The sequence below is a fragment of the Balaenoptera borealis genome, assembly GCF_965194805.1.
Source record: "Balaenoptera borealis genome assembly, chromosome: 18".
Taxonomy (NCBI): domain Eukaryota; kingdom Metazoa; phylum Chordata; class Mammalia; order Artiodactyla; family Balaenopteridae; genus Balaenoptera; species Balaenoptera borealis.
Window position 1 is genome coordinate 10,660,260 of NC_138877.1, and position 25,015 is coordinate 10,685,274.

The window sequence follows — 25,015 nt, forward strand, 5'->3', positions numbered from 1 at the left end:
GGACACAGGTTCGAGCCCTGGTCCGGGAAGATGCCACATGCCGCGGAGCAACTAAGCTCACGTGCCGCATCTACTGAAGACCGTGCACCTAGAGCCCGTGCTCCACAACAAGAGAAGCCACTGCAATGAGAAGCCCGTGCACTGCAACAAGGAGTAGCCCCCACTCACCGCAACTAAAGAAAGCCCGCATGCAGCAACGAAGACCCAGTGCAGCCAAAAAGAAAATAAAATAAATTTATATATATATAAAAAAACGAATTACAACCAAACTACCCATTCTTCTTGTAAACGCTCACAAATGGCATTTTGTGCTTGTTTGTTTTTGAGTCCAAATAGCCAGTTCTTGCAATTTGTGATTTGAAGAGTTCTTTGCTCTTCTACCCACTTAAGCAAACCCACAGTAATGCTTTCCTTCAACATTCAGAGATCATTCCTTAACGCAAATCTATCTTCATATAGGAATCACAGAGTGACCAGCTTATGAATGCAGAAATATATATGTCTACAGAATCAGCAAGCGTATGGTTATTTATACACTATTCTAACATATATCGGTGTGTCCTTATCTTGACAAAAGTTTTCCTCATCATTACTTTCCTCTTAAACTATCTTTTCTTTTCTTTTTTTTTTTTTGGCTGTGTTGGTCTTCGTTGCTGTGCACAGGCTTTCTCTAGAGCACAGGCTCATTAGTTGTGGTGCACGGGCTTAGTTGCTCTGTGGCATGTGGGATCTTCCCGGACCAGGGCTCGAACCCGTGTACCCTGCATTGGCAGGCGGATCCTTAACCACTGCGCCAGGGCTCAAACCCATGTCCCCTGCATTGGCAGGCAGATTCTTAACCACTGTGCCACCAGGGAAGTCCCTAAACTACCATCTTTTCTATGTCAAATGCAGAATGTACGAGGAAAAAATGTTGGACTGCAAGTTATGAGGACTGCAGTTTTAAAGTCAGTTTAGCCCATAACTAGCTCTGTAGCCTTGGAAAAATGAGTCACCTCCTGTAACTAATATTTATTTCCAGCTCTGACCTCTCTCCAGGGCTTTAGTTAGGAAACTTCAAATTGCTACAGACACATAGAACCTCTCATGCACATTTAATTGTTCAGAGATATTGATTACATTGACATCTTTTATTATTACTCAAATTATAATTGTTTTATTTGTTCATGTATGCTTCATTTCTTCAGTTAGATTTCTCCAACCAGATTAGACATTCTCTGAGGGGAGGGAGTTCTTCATCTATACATCTTTGTCTCCTTATATCATCTATCACATAGTGAAGGCTTAAATATTTCAGTTTGCAGATATAATTACTTGAGCTTACATATTCTAGTTTGCTGATATAATCATTTGTCTTTGCAAAAAATACAGCTGAGTTTGACATACTCATGGAGCTCTACAGGGCCCTCCCTGACCACTCATGCTCTGGTCCCCCACAATGCCTTCTCCCACTAACCCACCCACACCCCATCACTGTCTATAGCCTCAGTTTGTTTTACTTTTTTAACATAGCTTAACACTCTCTGAGATAACCTCTCCTTCTCCCTCTTTTTCTCTCACTCACTCTCTCTTTTTCCCAATCTATTGTCTGAAGCTTCCTACTAGGATTTAAGCTCCATGAAACCAGGGACTGATCATGCTCACCATAATATACTTAGAGCCTGGACCCATGCCTGGCATATAGTAGGCGCTCAATAAGTACTTATTGAATTGTTGTTGAACTTGCCCCTCAATATAGTGATAACTATTAGACATTGAACAATCAAAAGAAACAAAAATACTTCACATGATTTACCTGTAAAGAGGTTCTACAAGGTCTTTTTCAAGAAAATCATGATCGTTCTTGACAGCCACAATGTTGATGGGAAATTGTGAGTCTGAAAGAGACAAAGAGAGACAAAGGAGTTTATGCGCCTTGTTTTATCTGAATGGGCACCAATATCTTCAGGCCACCACATTTCTGTAGTCATGGCTGATCTTAACAGCAGTTACTCCCCATTGACAGGTGTGTTGGTAATGTTTAGAGAGCAGAAAGTTTTACTTTTATCCCAATAACCGCTTTTAAGAATACAAAGAAGTGTGAAATATGAAAATAACCAAGTGTTTGACCTTGGATAGGATTGCATACCAAGTGCCTGCATTTTTATAGCTAATCACTATCACAGACTTTTGCCTGTATGGAGAACTTTCCCACTCTCACCATCCACCTAAGGTAGAGGTTGCTGACTTCTGTCCTGATCAGTTCATGAAATACTTAGTTTGGCAGATTTTTTTTTTTTCCTTCAGAAAGGAAAATACCGGAAGCTCAATGGCCTCAAGTATTTTATTTTGTAGCAAAATCTTGAGTCACTTTGGAGTATCAGCAAAATACTCAAACAACTGATTCTATCCAATAAAAAAGGAGAAATTCCAACATTGTAACTTTTCTCCCACAGACTACTCATGCCAGATTTGGAGGTCATGGGCAATGCTCAGGTCACAGTGTTAATTTTAGGTACCTCATTTGTGGAGGTAAAAATCTGGAGATCATTGGAATAGAGTCCATGGCCAAATCTAACCATCAATGTTGGTCCATTATCATCCTCCTACCATTCTTTCTCTTTCTCATCTTATATTTGACATTCGCCAATCATAATAAATCTAAGGGTACCAATTTTCTTATTGCAAGTTGAAAAGAGAAACAATTCCTCTTCTGGTGAAAAAAAGTGAATTCCAGAGTGAATTCCAGACGGTGCCTGAATGTAGACTGTCTCATTCTGCTAGAGAGGGAGTTAATGTGTAGTCATGAGAAACACAGACATGGAAGCCCAGCTGCTCTGGCTTTAAGTCGTGGCTCTGCTACTCACTAGCTGTAGACTGTGGGCAAGTCACTTAACCTCCTCTGGGACTCTGTTTCCTCATCTGTAAAATGGGGATGATGATAATTATAATACCTCCCCTATGGTGTTGTGAATATTAAATGAATAGTACATGTACAGTGCTTTGAACAGTAGCTGACACATAGTAAGCTCTATAGAAGTATTTGTTCTTATTCTTATTACATCCATTAAATGCATATGGCTTAAACACAATCTGACAAGTCCATCTCACTTATGAGATATCTTTACTTCTTAGTCATTTATAGACTCTTCACATTTAAATTGCATAGTATTTTGAGTGCACATTACAGTAGAAAATCTATCTACTGAAGGAGCATTCTGACTCTTCCACTTTATAATCTTGTAAAAGTCACTTAACCTTTTTGGGTCTCTCATAATCAGTGCATTGCTGGTGGGGGTGTGGGAATAGCGGCTGCTTAGACCAAAACTGTAAGACCCTCCTCCTTGTCTAAAAGGCTATGGTTTTTTGAAAGCTTTTATCAGAGACTTTAGACTTCACAGCACATTCAGAATTTAAGTGAGAGAAGTTGAAGGTTTTTTGTTTGTTTGTTTTGTTTTTTTTTTAACATAAAACTGAGCTTCTAGGTGAATGGATGAGATTCACCAGTGAGTAAAGGTTAATTTTGTTGATTCTTTCCATCCTACATGAATTTTACGTCATCAGGAACAGAAGTCTATAGTGTCTAGTGTACTACACATGCTCAGTTTACCCCTAAAGATTCACTCTCCACTTTTCTGTGAACTGCTTTGTGCCCCAGGATCAGCTGTGGATGGCATTCAAGGGGATCCATGTCCTCTGCTTCCTTTTGTGTTTGGCCAATGGGAAGTCCTGGATGGAGATGGAGGGAGGGAGGAGTGTGAGGTCAGGGCATTTACTCTCCTGGTTGTCTCCAGGGGAGGCTGCCATCACCAGCTGTGTCCTCCACTCCTAGGGCCTGCTCTGAGATCTTCTCTCCTTCTGGGTTCTGGCACCCTCTCCCTCCATTTATGGCTTTGGGCCTAGGGTAGTGACAGCTCTGCTGCTACAAGCTCTGGGCTCCTGGACTGTTCCTCATGGTTTCCTATGCCCTGCCCACATCTTTGTAATGAACACTTTTAGAAATAAATCCCCCTCAGATTGTCTTGAGTATGCCACCTGCTTACTGCTGGGATCCTGACTAATTCACTATACGACTATCCAGGAAGCAGATGCTTTGGTTATAATTTTAGGTATCAGTAAGATAAAGGTGAGTAAGTTTATTAGCTGTCAAAACATCAATGGAAGTAAGTATGATGCTGGCAATAGAAGCACCTTACTTAAAACCCTGAAAAATAACATCCGATCCATGTTACATCTTAAGCATTTTCAGGTTAAGTAAACAGAACTCAAGAAAAGTCTCAAGATAAATTAGTTTTGTGATTTCTAGGAAATTTATCAACAATTCATTTATTGTACTTTCAAGAAAACAGAGAGTGACGAAAAAACACGGAAAAGGATAAGGAAGGAAGTGCAGAAAAGCTGCTGATGGCAGAACACTGGAAGGAAAAGGCAGAGCTGGGATCGGCGGTAGAGATGAGAAGCAGAAAGAGCAAAGCAAAAGGTAAAGAAGGGAGAAGCAGGGAGGGGCAGAAGGTGAGGCAGGCTCAGGAAGCAAGCCTCATTCCTAAATCGGCATCAGTATAAGCCCTGGGCATTGCAAAGGTGGAGGCAAGGAGAAAGCAAGGGGAAAAAATGCTTGAGAAAGATCTGGAAGTCAAAACACACCACAGGACATATTTTGAGTTTATCCTCTTTATAAAGAGAGAAGAAGAGCCCAACTTACCCTCATATAACTGAGCGTACTGCGGAAACCCGGCAGCACGGAGCCAGTCACATGCTTCCTTCGCCTCAATTTCTGAAAAATACAACAAAGGGAAATGTGTGAGTCCAATGGCCACCCAGTGGTCTCCACCTCCGCAATCAGTGAGGAACTGGTGAGCACTGTGCATGTTATTACAAAGCAAAGTTGTTCTCAGGTAAGTCTGTGTAAGTAGCCTACCCAGAAATGGGTATAAAGTGAGCAGGTATCACAAAGGTACTTGTTACGTGTCTGCTAATATTATCTTCAATGTTGATCCATAAGTATTTGGATAATAGCAAAACCACAGACTACAGAACACAAAGGCTGGGTTTCAGGGAGGGAAAAATGTCTTATTTATACACTAGGGAACCAGGGGACTAAGGAGGAGGCGGAAAAACTTCCTTATGATTTTTTTTTAAATAAATTGTTTTAAACTTTCAAAGATAAAGCTAAGACTATTTATTCTACATTCCTTTATTCTTTTACTCTGGGGATAATGAAAGAACAAATACAACTGGGCAGTTTGTGAAAATGTATTTTCTCATGAAGGAAGGTATTAACAAAAATCCAATGTTTTACTATTTCTTTAATTTTACTAATGGCTTTAATTCCAAATGCCCTGTAATAAGATGTGCATTCATCAAGCACATTCTAATGATTTTTCAAGCTGCAGAGTGCAGCATGGAACAGTAAAGCTGGTTATCTGGAATTGAGACGTGTTTGATGGGGCTGCTAGAATCTCTGAGGGCCAAACCCAAGAGGTTGATATGTCCTTTGGGTGACCAATTTTGGTATGGACATACCAAGAGTGCACGGGACCACCTGCCTGCAGAACTTTGGAGGGAGATGGGGAGAGCCTACAGTATGTGAACCAGGTCACTTTTTGACCTCGTGGATCCTGGATCATTTCCCAACCACAACTCTGTTAGATAAATATGAATCCAGGGGAAAAGAAGTTCATCTGTCAAAAGTCCAGTTTCCCCAAACAAAATTAAACAGCCGATTATAACAGGTCTCTACCCAGGCCTCTTCCTCTGCTGTTGGGAGGGAGCCCGGTCAGGTCACTGTATTTCCATTTACTCTGACGTTCGTTTTCCCCTGTAGCCAAAGTTGGAGAGTACCAGGTGCTCTTGGGATCACTGCATAAAAACGATCCACGCTAGTATCAGCAGTGGGTCAGAGACTACAACCTATGTTGAAAGCTCAATGTCTTTGCAGCATAATGTTCAATGTGACAGAGCTATCTGGTCTATGTTAGGAAAACAGACCAAAGGCCAGATCATCCACAGGCTCCAAAGGGAAGAGCAAAAGCCTAAAGCCCCAAGCCCCGTCCCACTGATCTGGCTGGATATGGGTTGAGATATGTTATTAAATCCAGGGAAACAGAGCCTGTGGTGGCCCCTGTCCCAGAGTCCCTGCTTCTTTTGGCATCCCCTAATCCATTGTCATTCCAGAGACTGATGATTTCTAAATCTTGGGTTTTTTCTCTGACATGAGGGCTTTTTTTACATACTTACTACCAGCACAGACCTAATAGGTCTCATTCCTGCCTTGTACACATCACTCAGAAATATCTAGGGCACCAAGCTGGGAATAAAAGCATTTCTATGAGGAGGGGTGAGACCCACAAGTGCAGTTCAAAATGAATTGGCTGGATTGTACTGTATTGGCTAACTTGGGTTTTCCCTTTGGAAGGTACAAAGGGCAATTATTTTATGTCTCTAAAGTTTTATTTAGTACTCATTTGAGAGTCCTTATGTGAAGGCTTCCACTTTGATAACTGCACAAGTACTTCAGGGGAAGTAGGAAATGCACATTCTGACTGTAACATGGAGAAAATGTGAGTTACTCCCGAGTCAAAGATAGGCTGTTGCCTTCTAAAATTTCAAGCTTCAGATTTGCTTTCTTCTTCAATAAACTACAGTGGCTAGTGATGAGAAAATACCTAATTTCTAGACATGCTCTAAACAGTTATGAGTCAGCAAGTCTTAGAGAGAAGCACAGAATTCTGTTATGTGAACTACAAGAATAGTATGCCTTTTTCTATTTTATTATTGCTTTTACTATTATTGAAATATACTGTTAAGCAGGAGAGCCCCAGAGAGACAGATCACGAAGAACAAATGGGGGCGACTTGGAAGGCAGGAGCTCTGCCACACACCAAGCTCAAACGGGAGCAGGAAGTAGCTTGTAAAGGAGCATACACTCCACCAGATGCTGTGGTAAGAAGGACAGAGAGTTGGGGGAGAGGTGGGCAGCAGGGGTCCTCATGGAAAGACTCTCTTTGAAACTAAGGTTCTGGTTGGGCAATGGAAGAGGGCTCAGGCTAGCCTGGGAGATTTTATTTAAAAGGCTCCCTAGATAACTTCGTTTTGTTTTTTCATAAGAGTAACATAGATAATGAGCTGAAACTCTACCCATACATAAACATAAATAATCAAATCTTAACCAGAACCCAGGTAAATCAAACTCTCAAATAAGCTGATTTTTTAAAATGGGTTGGCATTTTGTTTTTAAGTCTCCCAGGCAAAAGACAACAAAAGCTGCAATTAGTAAATAATAAATGAGAAGAAGCCACATCCCAGCCACGGTGGATGGCCCCTCCCCATCACTCTCCACACCCAACTTGCTGTTCTATTCCTGAAATGTCTCCCAAACACACTCCCCCTACTCTTAAGGGCAAAACCACCTAGTGACAAAGCAAACAAACAAAATAATGGAGCACAATTAACCACTATCAAATGTGACTTTGCCCATCAAGTTGAGTTGGAAATAAAAAGAGCCTTACGATTCCTACTGATTCCCCACAGCCCCTACTAACACCTGTCAGCCAAATGCTAATGTTTTCCCCAGGGCGTATTACCCATGCAACAGCCAAAATGCCTGGAGAAGTAAGAAGGAATCATTACTGCCAGTGTCCTGTTTCACAAGGCCTTCATAATGAGAGTTAAATGACATTTGAGAGAGTGTGAAAATCTCTTTTCCACTGAGCTCTTGCTTAGCCAGCACAAAATTATGTAAAGGCTTTAAGGGCCATTCAAATCACATTTTGACAGTTTTATTTGTTCCCCATTTCCAACCCACACCTGGCCCTGTGGCATCTCCAGGGCTAAAAAGGCAAAGCACCAACCTTCTGCAAGTCTCCTGCAGCAAACCTAAGTGTGGGGAGAAACCAGAGAATGCCCTTGACAGACTGGCCTACTGATCTCTACCATGGTTACCACATTGTAACTGGAGAAAATTCAGTCTGTTTGGCTCCGGATATGATAGGATTTCAATAGAATTTTTGTAATTATTATATATAAAAATCATTTCCATTTTACTCTAGAGTGAGTATCTGTTTTTGCTTGCCTGACATCCTTCCCCCCTTGCTCGGATAACAGAGCCACTTCTACATGGTTTAGGTGGGGCTGACACGCCTGGTCCCCTCCAACCACATTCCTTGGCCCCATCACCACCACCCACATGGATGACCTGCTCCTTAAGAGAACCCATTCCCCTAAGTCCAAGGAAACCACGGAGCTTTGGGATATTAAGTCAACTGTTGTTTGGGGGCTGAAATCAACTGGTTGAAAAGGGAGATATTCAGTTTTTCAATTGGTAGCTTGACCTGCACAAAAGCCAAGCAAACCTTTTCAATTGATAAATAAAGAAGACAGTTTGGCGCTTGGCATGCTCTTCCATCACATCTCTGTGATTCTACTTGGGGGAAAGTCACTCACTTTGCCTCAGTTGCCTTGCCTACATCCTTAGACCATGATCGGACCTCTGTCCAGAGACAGACACAGCAGAGGGAGGCTGTCTCATTGGGTGCCCGAGTTGCTGCACATCAAAGGGCATGAGAATGAAGTCATTGTGGAAATTACCATGGCCTGTGACACTGGTTTTAGAAAGTATTATCATGTTTCTTAATTACATGTGCTCAGTGTTAAAAACTTGTAAAAATACAGAAAGGCACAATGAAAGAAAAAAGTCAACTCTTGTCCCATTAGTTAACATAATTCAATATATGTTATTTGTCAAACTGGTAGTGATGGAAATATCTTTGGTTGACTACCTTCTGCATATAACAAAATACATTGTGAATATTTTCCCATATCACGGTATTGTTGGTAAAAATGGAAAATTTACTTTGTTTTGAGAATGATGCTTATTTTTTAAATACCTAATTTTTGAATACTGCCAATTGAGCTGACAACATCAAGGTAGCCAAGAGAAAACAGTTCAGTAGGGCTTCATCAACACAGTCTGACTGTGGAGAAGGCTGCAGGTCTATGTGAGTTAAAAGAGATTTACAAGCTGTTTCTTTAAGGAAATATCATTCGATGCTTGTACAGTCAGGTGGACAAGGCTCCAGAGGGCCTCAGTCAAGTAAGGAGTTGGATTGAGCGCAGCAAATTTACCACCCAGGTTTGCAGGCCTCCTTTCTTGTTACTCTCTCACTGAATTTTTAAACTGGTGCTTCTAAAGTACTCGGAACAGTGTGTTCTCCTACCTAAGCATTTAAATACATTTTTTTTTTTTAATTTACGTTATTCTCGGCATAGCAAATACTTTTCCCATAGCTAACCCAAAGGGATACTCTTCTTTCTAAATACCCAAAGGGATACTCTTCTTTCTAAAAGAAGATACTCTTCTTTCTAAGGGACACTCTTCTTCTAAACCAAAAATTCAAATTAGGGCCAAATTAAGTATTATTATCATCAGAAAATTAGCTGGCTAGAAGGAACCCGGTTTACCGTGGAAAGTTTTTTTTTTTTAATTAATTTATTAATTTATTTATTTATGGCTGTGTTGGGTCTTTGTTTTTGTGCGAGGGCTTTCTCTAGTTGTGGCAAGCGGGGGCCACTCCTCATCGCGGTGCGCGGGCCTCTCACTATCGCAGCCTCTCTTGTTGCGGAGCACAGGCTCCAGACGCGCAGGCTCAGTAATTGTGGCTCACGGGCCCAGCTGCTCTGCGGCACGTGGGATCTTCCCAGACCAGGGCTCGAACCCGTGTCGCCTGCATTGGCAGGCAGATTCTCAACCACTGCGCCACCAGGGAAGCCCTACCGTGGAAAGTTTAAGGCATATGTATTTATGTTCTTCTTACAAATCTCCTGGAATTTTAATGGACAAACTGGCTCCAATTTAAGTAGGTCTTAAACGTTCATTCTTAAACCTTCATTCAAAGTACTCAAGAGAAGTTGGGAACGAAAGACAACATGGATCTCCACGTGATTTAGAAAGGTGGGCTTTAGAACAGTGTTTTGTTTTTTTCATTTAATCTGGCTGACATGGTGGGCACCCTGCTTCTGAAAGATTATGGGTGACTCAACCACCACAGGATGTCTGCAGTTGATGCAATTATCACTATTAAAGCATATCCACGGTATTAACATTTCAACAGGCTCATGGTTGTCGGCTTAGGATGGTTTGCACGGCTGAGTTAGCTTCATTATTCACGAACTTCTTCAGACAAATGACTCCTTTGTTTTCAGATGAAATGTCTCAAGTGAAGTCCCTATTTACTGAAGCTGTGTTTATTCCATAGGCTGTATTTATTCCACAGGCTAGGCCAAATTTGTCAAAACCAGTGCCAGAGTATCCATCCCGTCCATATGTGGACGAGAATGATGCAAGCATTAATATTATGTAGGCCCATGAACTACCACCATCATCCTTCTCCCGGGAGGGCTTTATAACCCTAATCACAGGTTCAGGAGGGAACGCCAAGTTTTGTAGTAACAATAGGCTTTGATTTAGATCCCATGTCATGGCAACAGGATACATCTTTTTGCATTCTTTGAATTATATAATACATTTATTGCAATGTGTAAAAGGCCTGAATAAGTCTTAAATGTATACCAAATATAATTATTTTCTAATGTGCATAACATTTTATTTCCATGATATTCTAAGTTACTAACAGAATTAAAATACAGGTTATTTTAGAAATTTAAGATTATTAATCTCTGAACATTCAAATCAGTGAATCAAGTGATAAACAGCCATTTTATCTCCCCATAACTTAAGGCAACCTTTTTTCTGATGTGTAGAAAAATCTCTTGCACTCAGCTAATATATAACTATAGAAGAAAGAAATAGGAAGATGTATATATCCTCAGGACACCTAATTGTACTCATTTAAGATGGAGAATCATGGCTGTGTTTATGTGTACTGTTTTCCTGAAAGCAAGAGTAACAGACATGCTGAGACATACTATTCCATCACCAATTCTTAACACTAGCCTTATTTCTCAGGTTGTGAAGTATCTTCTGCAAGCTGGATTCATAGCAAATCTAGCCACTTAAAAGTAATTTCTATTAGAGTGAAAAAAAATCAAGCAAATTCTATACCTAAATAGAAGGTCTATTCTTAGTCACTCAAGGGTTGTTTTTAATATCTCTTTTTCAGCCTTTTTGGGGAAAACATATAATATATATAATTTATTATTTGTTTACTATTAAATTTTTAATATGACTATAAATTAAATTATATATTTTAATATATTTAACATAAATTATACATAAATTTTACACAACCATAAGTTTAAAATTCTAAATAAAATTATATATTTTATATAATTATAAATTTATAATGAAAACACACACACACTCTAATACGTTCCTAATGAGTCCCTGCTCTTTCCAGCTGCCAGCGAACTTGCAGTTCTCATCCAACTGGGAAGCATGTACTTTCCCATCCCACTGATGTCCGGCTTGGCCATATGACCCACTCTGGCCAACGAAACGTGGGCAGAAGTAATGAATGCGAGTTTCAAGCAAAACTCTTCAAAAGCCATCACCTAGTTCTGCCAGCTCTCCTACCCTTCCCTTGACCATGAGGCTGGTATGTCTCAGAGGCTATTCTTCAGCCTGGGTCCTGGAATGACGACACAGGGAACAAAGCCACAGCAGAGCAGCTGCTGACACGTTATGTGAGCAAGCAGTAAACTTCTGTTGCTTTATGCCACTACAACTTGGGGGACAACTTGTTACAGTGGCATAATCTAGCTTAAGCTAATTTAGCACAGCTGCCAGCTGTGCCTTTTATAGATGAAGCATAGGGATGCACTACAAACTTTTATTTCAACTTGAGGCTGTTCCTGGATATCCGTTAGTGTGTCAGAAAGGAACACAGTCAGTCTCCATAATAATTTCTGCCTGGAATTCTGCTTCTCTGCCTACAGTGCCTGGCCTGTTTGAAATGTTAAAATGTAAACAATTCTTTCACGCTCATCTGTCACATGGATCCACACATGAGTGTGTGTGCACACACGTTACAAACACACACACTTTTTCTCTCACCTACATCACAGAAAATCAAAAGTTCAGTTGCAACTGAACAAGGAATAGAAATACTATTCTCCATGCCCATATTCCTAATAGTATGAAAACAAGAACAAAGATCACAAACCTCTCCCCCACACCCCCGCAATCAATCTCAAAGAAAAAGAAAGCAGAAAATATATGTTCTACTAGCCAAATAGTTGCTGACCAGATTGCTTTGACTCCAGTTTTCCACGAGGCAGGGTAGCTCTTTATTCTCTCCTTTCATTTGGTACAGATTGTTCCCATCAGGCGCTTGCGGTATCTCTCAGGGAGGCTGCATGCATACACAAGCACATGAACATCCCCAGCCTTGCGAGGTTGTGGAGCCACTGCCTACCACTAAATCCCGAGAGATTCTTGGGGATGGAGTCAGTTATGCAACTGAAATGCAAGGTAGGGGAACACAGAACTGATTCAGACAATTAGAAAGAGGGTTGTAATTTGTCTCCCTTGGCCAAGGTACCTCCATATTGACCCACCAAGATAACAGAATCTTGAGGAACCTTTCTTGGGACAAGGGTATGAAGATTCTGGAGATGGCTTCTCTCTCTCACTTGGCTTCTTTGGCTTCTATTGGAAAGGTGAAGAATAAGAGTCCATGGCAGCTAACTTGATGTTGGCTCTCAGGAGCAGAAGCTCTAACGTCCACAAGGTCAGCAAAATTGCCAGCATCAGAAGGGTCCCTGTGTATTCACTGTGCCACGCCCATGACTTTTTGTCCAGGGAAGAGCAACTGCTTTGGACAAGTCCTACTTCCACTAAGAAGTCAGGTATCTTGGCTTTGGACAGGTATTCTTCTATCCTATATTGCTTTAAGACTTACTCTTTAAATGTTAAAAAGATTTATTCATGTCTTTAGGGAATAAAACCCCTTCTATATCTATTTTCAGACATATCTGGATGTCTATACTTATAAAGGCTTATCTGCTATTCCAGCTGCTTAGCCCAACTCTTTTATAATTGTGGGTACTGCAATTACACCAGAAGCTTTCATGATATCAGGGAAAATTGTTCCATGCAGGCATCAGAAGAAGCACAGATCTTTCTGGATAAAATAACTACAAGAATCCTACAGACCCTATTCAAGTCTTTCACTCCTCATAGGGCTGGCACGGCAAGATACAATATCACCAAAGCTTCTGACTCCCAACTCAAGGCTTTGTGCATTTAATTTCTTAGCAACTCGAATACCTGGATCAGTCAAAACTTGTGTTTGCTTAATTTAATCCCAAGATAAGATGTGCACAACTCAAGTGTAATTTTACTATCTGACTATACATAAAAACTTGATGGTGTATGTGTGTGTGTTTTATTTTAAAATATTTAATGATAATTTTTCAATGTGTCTTTGCCAGTTTTCTGGAATACTTTCTACTTTTATGCAGTGGCATTGGTTCTGTGAATGATTTTCTAAAGATATATCACTTATCCCAGAAAATCAGGGCAGATTCAAGAAATTAAGTTTTTATTAGGTCTTCAGCTACGGATTCATTTTTCTCCATGTTCTTCAAGGCCAAAGAGACCATTGAGCTTACAGGTTCGCTCTCTAAATATTGGGATTTCTATTTTGCAAATCATTAATAGACACTGACATTATATATCCCTTACAGAGAGCAATTTAAAATGAATACAGGTAGTTGAAATAGCTTTATCTGATTTAAGGTGGAGGGAGATTAAACTCCCAACTGAAGAGGTGGAAAACAACCTGTATGCTAGAACACCCCTTTTTCATCAAACACAGTGATACATTATTGATTTGTGTCACACTATTATCTACCACATGGCCTACTGATATTAAGTCAACTAAAGCACCCCATAAATATATCATGAATGCAATCAAATTGGTTTTAAAAAGTTATATAAACTATAAAAAAGTTTTAAAAGTTTAAAACATGATAAAAGTTTTAAAATCTTCTAATAGTTCAATTTGTAGATAGTAGACAACTTCTAATTTTAAAGAATTCTTTGGGCCTCAGTAATTATTGATACAAAATCTTAATTGGATCTCTCCAGATTTTAAGAACATAGTAGGAAATGGCAGAACTATGTGTCATGTAAACACATGACTACTTCTAAATGGGGGTCCAGGCAACTCTAACTCTTGTACAATATAAATGTAATTTAATTACCTGACTAGCTTTGCACATATAACAATTTTTATTAATGATGGTCTTGACTAATATGCTTGCCCAAATACTCACTGAATTCAGGTATAAAAGGATTATTTCCCTTAAGAACAGAGTTGAATAAGAGATAAAAGCGACTTAAAATTTCCTCTTAAATGAAATCAAACAGAAGAGAATCAAAATCTAAACCTAAGATTTGAAACACCTGAAAGAAAGAAAGAAGGAAAAAAGAAAGAAAAATCGCTTTCATTCTATCATCTGGAGATCGAGTAACATTTTGTTGGCATATACGTAATCTCTCATTCTTTTATTATGAAGATGTGTACATGTATCTAAGCCAAGTATACTACCTATTTTATATCATCTTTAAATAAAATTGCAATCTGCTTTTTCACTTGACAGTGCATTTTGAACCTCTTTCCAAGCCAACAGATGTCCTTCTCAAACATTCTACTTGGCTGAATAACATTCCTACTGCTATTATTTTAAAAAGCACCTTCTTTTATCAGTTTAGGCTTCCACAATCATAGGTTAAAAATAATAAATCCAGTTCTCTGGAGGCTTTCATTCTAAATAAAGAATTTTGCCAGAATGTGCATCCTGGTAAACGTACTTCTGGGTTGATATTTCTCATATTATTTTACATTCTGGATTAAGATGCATATCATATGGTTTTGATTTATATTCTCAGCAGACTTCGAAAAGGAAATTCCAAGTGGAAGTTTATTCATACACCAGAACTATGTTTAAATGATGCTACAGGGATATCTTAAACTAACACAAGTCAGGAAGTTCAAAGTTGAGGTTAGATCTTGGACCATGTTCCCACCTCTTCCTTCTTGGTATTTTGAAAGTGGAGATTTTATGTAACAGCTGTTCTGCTTGTCTTTGACCTCCTGCATATGTATTTAGATAATTTCCAAGATGAATTTCAAAACTTTATGTAATTAGCATTTTCTAACGGGTGTTGCTGCAGTTTCAAGGTTACACTTAAAAAACAAAACAAAACAAATAAACTAGACTAAATAAAGAAAAACTCCCCAACTTGTTTTCATGACTAGATGAATATTTGGAGTCTACAAGACTCCTAAAACCTTTTAAATAATCAAGTGCAAAATGTGACCCAAATTCGAAAACTAGCAAATTCACCAAGAGTGAATCTCTTTAGGACAAAACAGTTTTATTTTTGTGCAGGGTTAATGTTTTGCCTTAAAGGAGAGTTCAAAATGAAGGTACATTCTGATTTCCTTTTGCTCTTAACTAATGGCATACCTATTACTTAAATAAAACAAGTTTCTTCTCTTGTTGAATGCGCATACTTAGTTTTATGAATTAACTTTTTTAAAAGAGGCTGTCAATTTGTTTAGAAAACGTTCCTTTATCTGAAGGCATACCAGACTGACTGGATGTAAGAGGTAACGTGGCTTACAGCGTTAGAAGCACTGACTCCACCCCTCATTACCTCCTGACCTTGGATGGATTAATTTCAGCATGCCTACAGGAGGGCCTAGGGGCCAAATACCCACCCTTCACACAGATTCTTCTTACGAGAAGAATCCAACAGGCAATTCATTTTTTCATTCTATATTAGATTTCATTAGACTCTTTCCGTTAAATAATGTTGTATCACAGGAAGCCATGCTTTGCACCATACAATGCTGTTCAACAAGATGTAATAAGAATCATAAATGAAATATGACACTTTGAAAATGGTAGTAAGAGCCTCCACCAGCTGCTACTTTCAGGATATGAACATCAGATTGGGGAAGACAGTCTTGTGATTATAGTTTATGATGTGCTTACCAGTTAATAAGTAAAATATTAGCAATCATGTGCTTGGTATGTGAAGATCTCAAGGGCAAAGATATGTTTAAACATACCAAACACATCAGAGGCCTGGGAAAGAAATCTGTATCAGACATGTAGCCTTCATTAAGGGAAATGCTGTCAGAAGATTATTTTTCCATGTTAAAAAAAAAAAAAACAACTGAACAAATAAGTAAATCTTGAGCAAGGGATATGGGCTTCCTGTGGATTGACGACTGGGAGAAGTTGAGGGTTAATGTGGAGCCCAAGGTCATTGGCCTCAAGAGATCACGAGTCTCCCGGATAGGCTTCCTCTCAAGGTCATTCCCGCTATTCAAAACATCCCAGGTGTGTTTTCAGGGATCTGCTTTGTGAGGAGGCAACTGGGAAACTATTGAATAGTTCAAATACCATTCAGATACTTCAACCATTTACATCTAAAAGCAAAGAAATACTTTGCTCTTATGCTTAAAATGATTATAATGAATGCTTCATGACTGCTCACATTACACCCAATGGTGAAGAGAAAATTTAGAAAGCAATCCTCTTTGAACCTTTTGTTTTTCCAAAACGAGGAACAGTGAGTACATATTCACACACACACACACACACACACACACACACACACACACACACACATTTTAATTGAGATAAAGTCTGTCTTGTTTAGGCTAATGTGTAAATTAAAGGTCCTTAACCCAGGGTTTTTAGAAAGAGCTTAGGCCTGGGAACTTCTTTGTATGCAAATATTATTATATAGGCACTTTATTTGCTGAGGCTACATAGCTTTCATCAAATTCCGATTCACTTATTTTACCACTAAAGTACTCACATTTAGCCCAAGAAAGCAAAAACTTTATGCACCCTTGGAGGCTTAAAAGAGGGCCAGCTTTTTCCTGCTTTGTTCCCTGTAGACAATCAATTTTTGACTTTGGAACTTGGAGAGATAAATAATTTCTTTCTCTCTGTCACACACACACACACACACACACACACACACACACACACGTATATAGGTGCACATATATTCTGTAAACATATCACAGGTAAAACTGAAAGCATCCTTAAATAAATATGTGGATTTTTGTATCCTCTTAAATTATAATATTGCAGGTACACATTACCAGATTGGAAAACAGACTGTACCTTTGCATGTCCAGTTCTTAGCCCAGAGCTTTGCAAATGAATGTTGACTAAAAGAGTGAAGGGCTATATTAAGAGGAAAATATTCAATATTTATAGTTTTAAATATTTACAGGCCAATAAACACCTAAAACATTTTTCAGATACGTGAGTTCCCTCTGAAGTCACAGGGCTGTTGTAAATATGGGAACATGTATTGTGAATGTACTTTGCAAACAGTAAAACCCTGTAAAAAATAAGGTTTTATATCCTTGGGCAGTACTGTCTTTGTAGATCTCAATGTTGCCTATGTTTTCTGAAGGGCAGGGCATTTGACATGGTCCCAGCACGGACTGGGAGAGTCACTTCTACGGGCTCCCGATCCCTTTCCCTTCCCTCTGCATGGAATCCTTGGGAATTCCTAGGCCAGAGATTACTGCAAGATTTAGTCTTGGAAGAATAAGAGCGTGAAAAGATTTTCCTGTTTTTTCACAAAGGAATCACTCTCCCTTTTTAAGATCAACAAACCTGATTGGGACATATTCATTCATACTTGAGAATAACCAGACATGAGCATAGAAAAAGAATATCATAAGACTTTCAAATGTTTTGACCACAGTCTTTAGAAATATACTACTAACAGTTGTGAGCATGTACATACGCACTCATACTCAGAGACTGAAACAAAGTTTCACAAAACAATAATTACTCTTTATATATATGCAATGCCACCTGACCTTTTCTGTTCTCTTCTCTTCTATTAAAAATTGCTAGGTATACCCATTAGCTGACTTCATTACCCTCAGTTAAAAGAACACTGCCTCAGATGACACTCTGTTATATGAGAAGCATCTGGTTAAATCAATGAATAAACTGAGTCCAGTTCTAAGAGTCTGACAACTGGTCTTCCTAGACTCCTTCCCTCTCCTGAATTCCTCATATTCTCACAAACTCAACCCCAAGACCTGCTTAGTTTCCTTCTTAAATGTATTTCTCCAACTTCTATCGGCCCACCTCCATTCTCTCTGCCTTAGTTTAAGCATCATCATGTCCTGAGACTACTGCAACAGACTCCTAACAGGTGCTCCTAACAGGTGCTCCTGCTTCAGTTCTTGCCTTCCTGACCTAAGACACAGGTATGATCATTCTCCTTAGGACTTGTTCATGCCTCCCTGTCACCCAAAGAACAAAGTACCAGCCCATTACCCTGGCCCACAGCGTCCTCCCTCACTTGGCCTCTGCCTACTTCCAGGGGCTCATGGCCCAGTTTGGGCCCAGGTGCTGGAACGGCAGGGAGTTTGTCAGTCCCATGGTGCTGTTTCATGTTCCACGCTTGCCCTTGGGCTGTTTCTTCTCCTTTGTCTGTCCCATTCTTCCTATTTCTTTTTCTCCTGACTTACTCATTTGTCTTCTATCAAGATTCAGCTAAGACATCACTTACTGAATCCCAGGTTAGCTTGTCTCTCTCTGGACTTTTGTACATTATAGTCCTTACGAGGTTAGACTGAAATGTTCTTGTTATACGTCTGTCTCTCCATTAGACTACAAGCGTTTCAAGGGCAGAGGTTGCCTGATTCACTTTTTGCACCTCTAGTGCCTGGCAGAGCACTTGAACCCAGTGCGTGTTCAATGCAAGCTTCCTTAAATAAATATGCTGAATGTGGCAGAGCTGAGAAGCTCTGCTTCTGTTCCAGGTGTCCCTTGGGTACCCATCTTTCACCAACATTGCTCTGCATTCATCCCAAATCAGAATGGACTGCTGCTCCTTTTATTTATTCCCAGCAAAGGACCTGCACATACTGCTGGTCAAAGGTCTTTGGCGAAGGTACCTCTGGCCCCTGAAAAAGCTCTCCTGCTTTCTTTCTTTTTTCCTGGTTTGACTGAAGGAGGCTGAGGGGCACATGCTGGGTTTTCACACCTTCCTGTTCTATTTCATTTAAGTCTGCTGCTACTGTTGCTGGAGCTGAGGATGGGTTAAGTGCCAGCCCCAGTCTTAATCAATAACAAATCAATGACATGAAATCTCATGAAGCTTAGAGGTCTTCCAGATGTGGATTTGGAATAGTAATGGGAAGTCAGATTTGGTCCAGAGTCATTTCCAATCTAGACGACTCTGGGAGAAGGAGGGTAGTTCTGGTGATGAGCAAAAAGGGTTAGGTCCCCTCAGGAGCAAATCTGAGCCTAGTTTAGTCTGGACCACCCGAGATCTCCCTGCATATGCCTTGGAGGATACCCAACTCCCCGAGGCTGCCCCATTCATTCCTCCAAGGGAATCATCCAGTCAGTCCACGATGGCACCCCTGGGGAAGTGGGTATGCTTCCAGTCAGAGTAGAATAATGCCTCTCTACACACTAGAGTAGAGAAATGGGAGTCGAGCAATCCCCTCTCTTTAAATGTAACTACACCCAGCCATGACTATTTTAGTTCTCAGGAGCAGAGGGAAAATGTGTGATATACTGAGGTGACCTTCTTTTGGGCACTAGATTTAGTTGGGTCCCCTTTATTCTTAGTTAAAGCTTCTCTTTCCTGGCAAAGGTAGCTTGTTGGACACCTACTCCAGGGAGCCTTCCCTAAACCCTTCTAACACTTATGGTCTCTACCCTTCCATGATCCCTGGCTATCCTGAATTGTTATTTGACCTATTATTATGGTCATCTCTTAGTAGACTTAAAGTCTGAGCACAGTGAACTTGTAAACAGTAGGGACTCAGTACAATTTGTGGTGGTTGTAGCTGTTATGGCTACCGTCAATAACTAACAGAAAGACAAGCTCATACATGGGTATGGCTGGTGACTGATTATGATGGTGATGATTACTGGCCCTTGTTCATCTCTAGACACAGGAAAGTAACCTGGGGGGAAGGATGAAATTCTTTAATGGATAAAGCAAAGGACAGAACAGATATGGGAAGGAAGACAGCAAGTTGAGATCAAACGCCCCCAGAGTGTAGCAGTGGAGAGCAGCATAGAGTATGGGATTACTGTAGGGGGTCCCTGAACAAACCTCTTTACGTCTCAAAGTCTCCGTTTCCTCATCCAGAAAATGTGCATAATGTTATGGATATTCTTCAGATCAGCTGGAAGGATGTGAGAGAAACTCCAGAACAAGGAAGGGTATTTTGTGTACCGCTGCAATCCTGGTCCCTGGCACAAGGCTTTGGACTTTACTTTGTGTTTACAAATGTTGGACAAAATGAATTACGTAAATTGACAAAGAGCAGGCACTTAAAAGTTGGAGCTTTTATTATCAACTGAAATGAGTACTTTTCACATTTCCCCACTGACGTACTCAAATGGCAGAAGACAATAAACAGATGTCCTCCATGAATTTATTTCACATTTCCACCTATGTAGAGGACGAATAAAACATGCCCTCCCCTATTTACTACAAAAAGCTTTCCCTCATATTTTAAGAAAACCGATGCTCCAAGATGTACCATCGTGGACATTCTGGGGGGATGAAGGGACTCAAATGTAAATTTAAAAGAGAAATTTCACTTTTAGAGAGATGATTTATCATTAGATTTATCTTATTTTTTAATAACAGCTTCCCTGAACACTAGAAAATGTGGGGTTTGGGCAAATGCCAACTCCATTCGAGACAGGATGACACTACTGGACCCAGGGGTTTGACTAGAACGAACTGAGAGACACACAGGCAATGGACAGCTGACGGTTGGTTGAGCTTAGATCACAGGATGGAGGTAGAATCTCTGCTCAGCAACACAGGATGCTGGCTTGAAAACAAAGACCTTCTTAAATATATTTCTATAAAATAGAAGAAGATCTCATGTTTTGAAGGCAAGTTGTGCATTTTATTAAGGAACGCAACCAACGTCCTTCAAAGATAACTTCAGAGATAGAACCCAAATTTGATCACTCGCTCTGCTGCTCAATATCCTTCAGGACTCTTAAATCCTTCCAAAGTAAAATGCAAACTTCCAAGAACAGCATACGATTCTTGAGCTCAGCGTGGGTCCCCGGCGTGTCCTTCTGCATCTCAACTGGGCACGTGCCCTGGATGCCAGCAGTACTAACTCCCAGCTCCTTAAAACTGCAGCCTCCCGCCACTCCCGTCCTCTGTTCCCTGTAGGTACTTTTCCTAAATCTAGAATGACTTTCTCCCACTTGATCTGACTAGCTAATCCTTATTCTTCCTTCCCCCTCTATTTCTTTAATTCTCAGCTCTACTTTTACCTTCTCTGCCAAGTCCTTCCTGACCACCTGCTTCCTGCCACACAGGTAAGTAAGGTTCTGCCCATCTCTCCTTGGCACCCTCTGTGTACCTCTGGCCCAGCACTTACCCTGGCACTGGAATTTTTGGTTTATTCTGCTTTTCTGTTTCCCTCCACAGGCCCGGTCTTTGCATATCCTGTGCCAGCAAAGTGCCCGGCACCCCAAAGGGGCTTGATTAATGTTTGCGTTACGAACTGAGGAAGCTTCCAGCACAGAGGCTCAAGAAATTTAGAGCGAGGAGTAAATGAAGTCCTCTCTCATGCTTCCGGCCACGGACAGAGAGGAAGAACCTCACTGCTCCCCGGTGACCTGTGAAGCATCAGCAAAGATTCCAAACCTCCACACTTCCTTTCCCCACTGTTTTCATTCACATTAAAAAAGGAACACCAGGGATTTGCATCACAGCCTCCAAGTACAGTGACAGGGAGACAGAATTGCATTTGGAACAGAAAGAACCACATGCTTTCTTATGAATCAAACCCCTAAACAGAACAAAATTTAAGGTGGAGTATGTTCCACTTACTCACATTATCAACAGTCTTTTAGTGGCGAACAGAACTCTCTACTCATGAAGGAAGAGCACAAGAGTTACAATTCCAATGGTTAATCTTTTTCTTGAAACTTCCAAATCTTTTATTTGTCCTTAAAGAACATAAATACAGGGCTTCCCTGGTGGTGCAGTGGTTGAGAATTTGCCTGCTAATGCAGGGGACACGGGTTCAAGCCCTGGTCTGGGAAGATCCCACATGCCGCGGAGCAACTGGGCCTGTGAGCCACAACTACTGAGCCTGCGTGTCTGGAGCCTGTGCTCCGCAACAAGAGAGGCCGCGATAGTGAGAGGCCCGCGCACCGCGATGAAGAGTGGTCCCCGCTTGCCACAACTAGAGAGAGCCCTCGCACAGAAACGAAGACCCAACACAGCCATAAATAAATAAATAAATAATTTTTAAAAAAGAACATAAATACAGTTTAAAAATATTCCACAGTTGACAACAAGTAGCAAAGATGATGTTTCTAAAAGACTTCCTCCTTCTTGGTACAAAAAGTACCCTCATATATCCTGTAGGTACTAACGGGTTCATGTTCATAACTGCTTTAAGTTCTATGCTTCTCCTCTTTGTCAAGTGTGGTTTCTATTTAGAGTCTAAACGGTACCTTGTTAATTACATATTCCATAATGTCACTTATTTTATAACACAATAATGGTATTAGCAAATTTGAGGTTAATAGTCCCCAAACAGCAAAAAAAAGCAAAAACAAAAACAAATCCATCCATACCTCTTAGGTTTACCAAATTCTAGGTTTTAAAATTCTCTTTGGCATAATGGTTTCTAGTAGCAAAACCCAGTCAGCCCTAAATTACCAATAAATTCTGCCAGAAACATCCTATGAAACTCTGCTCCAAGGATTTACAATCATTCATTTTAGGCTTCATATTGATACCTCTTTGTTTCCAATCATGCTGTGAAAATAGAAGGGAAACAATTCACAGCAGTGCTTCGAGAGGCTCATCTGGGAAAGTGGGGGAGTATCCCTAATGCTGATGTCATTGTCATTTCTGAAATTCCAGCCCTGGTCACTCTGCCATTTGGGCTACTCTTCTATCTGGAATTCTCTCTCCCAGCCTTCCCTCACTACCCACTCACCTGACCCCTGGGGGAATCATGAATCACTTCCTGTCCTTTAAACTTGTGGCTGAACTTCCCGTTCTGTAACAGCCTCCAACTGGGGGGTGAGTGGGGGTTGGGGGCATGCAATGAGAAGGGCTGGGAGGGAGAGGGCTGCCTGGAAGGCAGGCAGGAGCCCCTCTCCATCCGTGTTAGAGTGCGCTGCTGAGCACTGCCGACTCTTGTTTTTTCAGGAGATAAATGATCGTCATCACAGTAATGACCTGAGTTGTGCATTTTTTACTGCTTGATTTACCTCCAGAATCCTGATTCCATTCTTCACCGTTCTCCTGCTTACGCGCAACTTCAGGAAGGATGGAGGGTAAAAGAAATAAAAAGCAAATTCATCAACCTCACATCTATGAAAAGTCTGATGGGGCAAATCTGAGACCTGCTTAAAAATAAGTGGTTGTACAGGCATCCATTTTATTGAGAACCACCTCCTTATTTGTCATTAATATTAATAAACTGGACGTAGTATATGAGTCAGCTTTCTAGGTCAGTTTTTTATTAAAAGGATATTTTTACTATGATAAAGTTTTTTTAAATTAAGAATTTTAAAATAATATTACGGCAGACATAAGCTAAGTATTTAACAAACACATGGGAGGACTATGATTCCCAGCCTCCCTTGGAGGTAGGCCACGTGAAGGAGGTCTGGACAAAGGCACGTGGGTGTACCTGCCATGTGATCTACCGCCCCCTGTCCTTCTCCATCCACCAGTGGATGTGCCAGTGCCCAGGAGACCTTGGAAGCTTCATGTTGAGTCAGGAGAGCCTCAGTTGGCCTATGTCTGGTGCAGAGTGTCCTCAATGTGAACAGGAAACATAATTTTAGTTGGTTGAGACTGTAACACTTTGAGGACAGGAACCTCTGCCTTATTTGACATTGAATCCCCCATGATTGGAAAAGAGTATCCCCTTATGCCTGGAAAAGAGCAGGTATCTGGCCAGTGTTTATGGAATAATGAATGTTGAATGAGTCATAAGAGTATACACATGAAAAATCAAAATGCACACAAAAAGTTAATTCTGAGAAAGGTTTCTGGGGGTGCTTTGCTCCTACACACACATAATCAACTTCACTCTAAATATCACTCAAAAACTCTTTTGTCTTTTATGTCCATTTTTGTTTTCATGCAAAGCATCCAACTTTCAATACGTACCACAAACTAAGATAGATTGTGAAACAGTTTCTTCTGAAAAGGATTCAATTCTGCCCCTTCTCCTCGACCTACTCCCCCCACCCCGAAAATAAACCCAATCTCAGTTGACTGAACAGATTTATTTCACTACTCCTCAGTTTTAGAGAATCAAATGCATTTAAAAAGCAGTTTGGGGTTATCCAGACTTTAATGAGGGGATGCTGACTGGGGGAAGGTTTCCTGGCTCCATGTTCTCTCCATAAAGAAATTTCTTGCCCCCATCAGACTAGTCCGTGAGTCCGTGAAAGTGACACATGGTAAGATCCTTTGCCTTAATAACAAAACCCATAAATCCCTTACATATTTGTATTTATTTTCAGGCTAAACTTGATTTCTAGGTTCAAGACTATGAAGTGACATTTGGTGTTTCCTTTTTAGACTAATTGTGACTAGATACTAGGACAGATGCTTAGGGCCTGTCCAGGAGATGCCAATGATTCCACACCTTGTATTTATGTTTCTTTTTTGTCATTCAAACATGTTTCATTTCCTTTCTTTTTGTTGTTTAAAAATTAACATCAGAAATAGCTTGATGCCTCATAGAAATCATAAGGAAGAGTTACAAATCAAGATTTTAAAAATTCCTTAGTATATTCACAAGAGGTGATAGCAGGTACATTTATAATTTGGTTGGAATCTCCAAAGTGGCTTTAACTTTTAACACTAATATTTAATGGCTAGATATAACTGATTTTTAGTTATAAAAAAAGAAGCAAGGGAGGAGGGAGGGAGAAAAGAAGGAAGGGAGGAAGACAGAAAGGAAGGAACTCCAGCTATAAGCCATCCTTTCAAATTACCCAAACAAACACAGTCCTCTGGCTGGCACGTGGATGGCCAGTC

The 25,015-nt window shown here is 40.4% G+C and overlaps 1 protein-coding gene across 9 annotated transcripts in view; it reads right to left on the reverse strand.

The window, feature by feature from the left end:
• Positions 1-25,015, reverse strand: part of STARD13 (StAR related lipid transfer domain containing 13) — a 391,062-nt gene that overhangs the window by 73,404 nt on the left and 292,643 nt on the right. For all 9 annotated transcript variants that reach the window (XM_082365302.1, XM_082365301.1, XM_082365308.1 and 6 more), the window contains 2 exons: positions 4,682-4,753; positions 1,796-1,877 (listed from right to left, as the gene is read on the reverse strand). In XM_082365302.1, the coding sequence (XP_082221428.1) occupies positions 1,796-1,877; positions 4,682-4,753 (154 nt within the window). The remainder of the gene's footprint in view (positions 1-1,795; positions 1,878-4,681; positions 4,754-25,015) is intronic.